Here is a 4,099-nt window from a genome sequence, read left to right on the forward strand (position 1 = left end):
GTGTGTGTGTGTGTGTGTGTGTGTGTGTGTGTGTGTGTGGGGAGGGATGGGCACCCCAGTCCAGTAGGTCAGCCTGTGGGGGAGGGCAGGGGCTGGGGCTAGATCGAGCCCCCTGCAGTGCGGGACAGTGCTGCGTAGACAAGAGCAGGGGTAAGTTGAGTGGGGCCCTGGCTGAGTGGAACCTACCTGCTGGGGAAGCGTGCCCTTAAATAATTTTTCTCCCTCTGCCTTGATCTGCCCCCACCCTTGCCTCCCCACAGACTTACCTGCCAGGGGGCAGGTGGCAACGCACAGTAGATCTTAGGTTGCTTTTAAATGCCAGAGGTGATCTCCTACTTAAAAAGGTTGGAGACCACTTCCTTAGACCAACATGGCTACAACCTACACCCTTGTAAGCTTAAAATATCAAGTTTTAGCTTGTATTTTAATATAATTTTTCTTTAGATCCAATGAGAATAAAATGGATAGCAGTAACCTGGCAGTGATTTTTGCTCCAAATCTCTTGCACTCGAGTAATGATGAAAAGATGTCAGTCAGCACAGAAAAAAAGCTTCGTTTGCAGGCCTCTGTTGTGCAGACACTTATTGATCATGCAGGTGATATAGGTAAGATGCTGAATCAATAATGTTATAACTAGATGTGTATTTATTTGTTTAAAAGCATGTGTGCGCTTTTGGACTATAATTTCCCTCTTTAAATATTTTATATAAATCTTTAATTCAGGTCAAGTACCAGAGTTTATCCTGGAAAAGGTACCTGCCATGTTGGGTATTGATGGCTTGGGTTCTACTCCTTCACTGAAGGGCTACGAAGAAAGTGAATCTCCCGGTGAATGGAAAAGGAAGAGACGGCAAAGTGTTGGAGGTGAGTGTGTTAACTGAAAACCTAAGTTTAACAAGTGTTATTAATTTGAGAAACTTTGAGATTAGGGTATCTGAGGAGGACCTGCTTCTGTCTCAGAACTGCAGACTTCCACATCGTCTGAAGCTTCATAAGCTGAGGTTGAAAAGCTTGGTTTCATGAAAGCTAACATATGGCTGGAAAACATTTTGGCACTTAATTAGTGCTGAAGTGAAAACCATGTTTGGATAATGCTTGCCATAACCCTTAGTATGCATCTTTTTATGTTTGAACCACAATAGTTATCAATTTGGTGTAAGCAGGTATGCAGCAAAATAATGCTGTACCTTTTCACATGTGGACACCTGGTTTCAAATCTTACCTTTGGTCACAAATAAAATCAGTTTAGAGCTCTGAAAATTCTTGATCCATCAGACCGATGTCACACTTCTCAGATTTACAAGCTTATTAAACTTTAAGTGGAGCTTGGGAGGAGTAGTGACCATCTATGGGTCACTTTTTGGCTTTTGGACCACAGTTTATTGGTTAATTGGTGGTTCTTCCACATCTTGACAAAACCAACAGTCAGTTCATGACAGCTCTAGAATTGAAATATTAATATTACAAATTGGGACTTAAATGTACTGGTAGAGTACTGTTGTAGGACAGTGCGTATACAGACCCCCAGGAGCTTTTCTCCCAATATGTCTTGGGCATTCAAGCTTGGTGGATTATATACTGGTTTAGGAGAAACTTGCCTATCCCTGTTAGATGCATGAGGTCAAATCCTATTCCACATACTGGGTGTGGATTTAGGCACCTAATTGCAAGTCTGTTTCGCCCTTCTCAAGTCCCTGGAAAACATAATACAGAAGATGGGTGAGGCCCTCATTGCAATTGTATAGCTGGACAGAACTTCATTATATCCAAGCAATTCTTGATTGATGGGTATTTAATTTTGTTGGGATGGGGGATAGGCCTTGAAGTTGTACATAATAAGATTAGCTGGGCTAAACGAAAATTAAATTTTTTGAACAGAAGACTCAAACAGTTCTCTACATTCTTCTCAAAGTTCTTACTTACTATTGCGTAGCTATTGGCCAGGGGACATTTCAGAGACCATATATAAAACAGGTTAGGCTATTGGTGTGATATAACAGTCTGGGTCTCTTCACATGTTGGAATGATAGCTCACATAAATCTTGCCAAATATGGATAATAGAGCCACAGTGCCACTGATTCTATGTACAGTAATGTGTACTCCACAGCCCCACTAATACTCTGCAGTACTGCACAGTACAGATGTCTTACTAGCGCTGTACCTGTACTTCTCCACATTTTAAAAAATAGGAGCATGTACTTGGTGTATGTTGCTACAGATGAAACATATCTCTGCAGAAGTTGGAGTTAAAGCTTTTTGTCTAATCATGCTATGTCTTTTGTGTAGTGTGCTTCATCTGTTGGAAGGGGAAAGGAGATCCCCGAGGAGTTGCACATTCTGTTAGTGAGTGGTAAATACAATGTGTGGGTGTTAAGAAAAGGTTCCTTGAACTTGGTGTTGCTTAAGTGTGTGGATGGCATGCCTTAATTTTCTGATATTTGGTTGTGGAAATGCACAGTAATATAGTATTTTCTAAATTTAAAAACGAGGCTTGAAGATCTACTTGACACTTATAATCTAAAATAAAAAATTATCTGTCCAATTATGCCTTCAAGGCCAGAACTTTTAGTCATGCCCACACAATCTGAAACTGAAAAAGTTTAAATGTGGTATGGAATGCCTCACAGGTACTTAAGTGGGACAACTGGCTTGTACTAGGCTCCCAGGATAAAAGGCTTTTTCCCGGGAGAAATCTGATATTTGTTCTTAGCCTAAGAACACTTCTTCCCCTGTGCAGTTGCTGGTTATTCAAGTTAATTGCCATTCAAGCTTCATCTGTAAATGATTTGCCCCACACTTGTTACAAAGCTTGGGACAGTCAGACCCTGGGCAGACCTGATGTCTCTTCTTTTTTTACTTGGACTTCAGTGGGGGAAGCTGTACAAAAAAGCTGTCTGTTACAAAAATGTTTCTCTCAGTTTTTGTTTATATAGTTAACATTATTTTGTATATAATTTGGCATAGCTTTATCTTATTTAGTTACTTTTTGTGTATGGAAGACTCAATTATCTTTCTTTTTAAAGAGCTGGCAAGGAAACTTGGAGGGGGAGCAAGTGTAACACCTGGAAAACAAAACAAAACAAAACAAAAAAACTCTTATTTTCTTTGTCCATGATCTCATTTCTCTTGTTTTTAAAAATAGAGCAAGACAAGTTAAGATTAAAAGCTTGATTGCTTGGTATGTCTTGCATTTCAGATATTGTTAGTGGAGCATTGAATAAACTAAAATCTAACAGAACACCCTCCACTACACCTCAGCGAGACAGAAGTGGTAGGTATTTAGTGTATGTTTGCACTAAACAAAGCTCCTGCAGTATCTTCAGGTGTGTGGACTATATTCTAATAAGACTTGAACTAAAAGAATGAAGGATTTATTTAGTGAAGTGATTAATGATTTCTAAATCAAATCTGTTTTCAAATTTTGAATATAGTTACACTTTTTCAGTGAGGATACTACTGTAGTCTTAGACCTGCTAGTACCATTGGTAGTAGTGGACTGAGCAGTTCTAGGATTAGAAACTAAACTGCTTTTTGTATGATGCAAACTAAGGTTTGGATGTGGCGGTGCAGCATTTAGCTATCTGGAGAATTAGAGAATGAATTCAAGCTTAAGCTTGAATCTTGCACACTTCTGTCCTTTAAACTTGCCAAAACAATTTTGTTTACCTTAATTTTCTTAGCACCTATATCTTCTTGTTCTATTAATGTATATTTAGACTTTCCAATGGGAATTTTGCTTGCAAAATAAACAAAGCTATTGCTTAGTGTCTTGCTTACTTAAAATGCATGCCATTTCATTCCAGTTGTTTATTAACTGCTTCTGCAAAAAAAATCTCCCTTATTTAAATAAGGGAGATTTTACATTTTTTATTAAGTTCTCATTTTTAGACTGTTTTTGCAGATTCAGTGTTTTTGGATTTTTTTTTATTGCAGTCTTTCCATCAGTGACTCCAGTGATTCTCACTCCAAGCACTAAGCGTAAGCTTCTAAATGATTCTTCTCAGGGCTTTTCCAGCAAAAAAAGACGGTCCCTCAAGCATAGCTTTGGCTTTGAATTGCTACCAAGTAGTCTTTTTAACAGTGGCTCAACCCCAGCAT

General features: G+C 38.9%; 1 protein-coding gene across 2 annotated transcripts in view; it reads left to right on the plus strand.

Moving 5' to 3' along the window:
- ARHGAP11A (Rho GTPase activating protein 11A) overlaps positions 1-4,099 on the plus strand; it is a 23,288-nt gene that overhangs the window by 4,609 nt on the left and 14,580 nt on the right. The window contains exons 5-8 of one of the 2 annotated variants that reach the window (XM_019518960.1): positions 445-605; positions 724-864; positions 3,198-3,272; positions 3,935-4,099. In XM_019518960.1, the coding sequence (XP_019374505.1) occupies positions 445-605; positions 724-864; positions 3,198-3,272; positions 3,935-4,099 (542 nt within the window). The remainder of the gene's footprint in view (positions 1-444; positions 606-723; positions 865-3,197; positions 3,273-3,934) is intronic. The other variant, XM_019518961.1, reaches the window with a different exon arrangement.

This window comes from Gavialis gangeticus, unplaced genomic scaffold (assembly GCF_001723915.1).
Source record: "Gavialis gangeticus isolate Ggan-Ray unplaced genomic scaffold, GavGan_comp1, whole genome shotgun sequence".
Classification (NCBI taxonomy): Eukaryota; Metazoa; Chordata; order Crocodylia; family Gavialidae; genus Gavialis; species Gavialis gangeticus.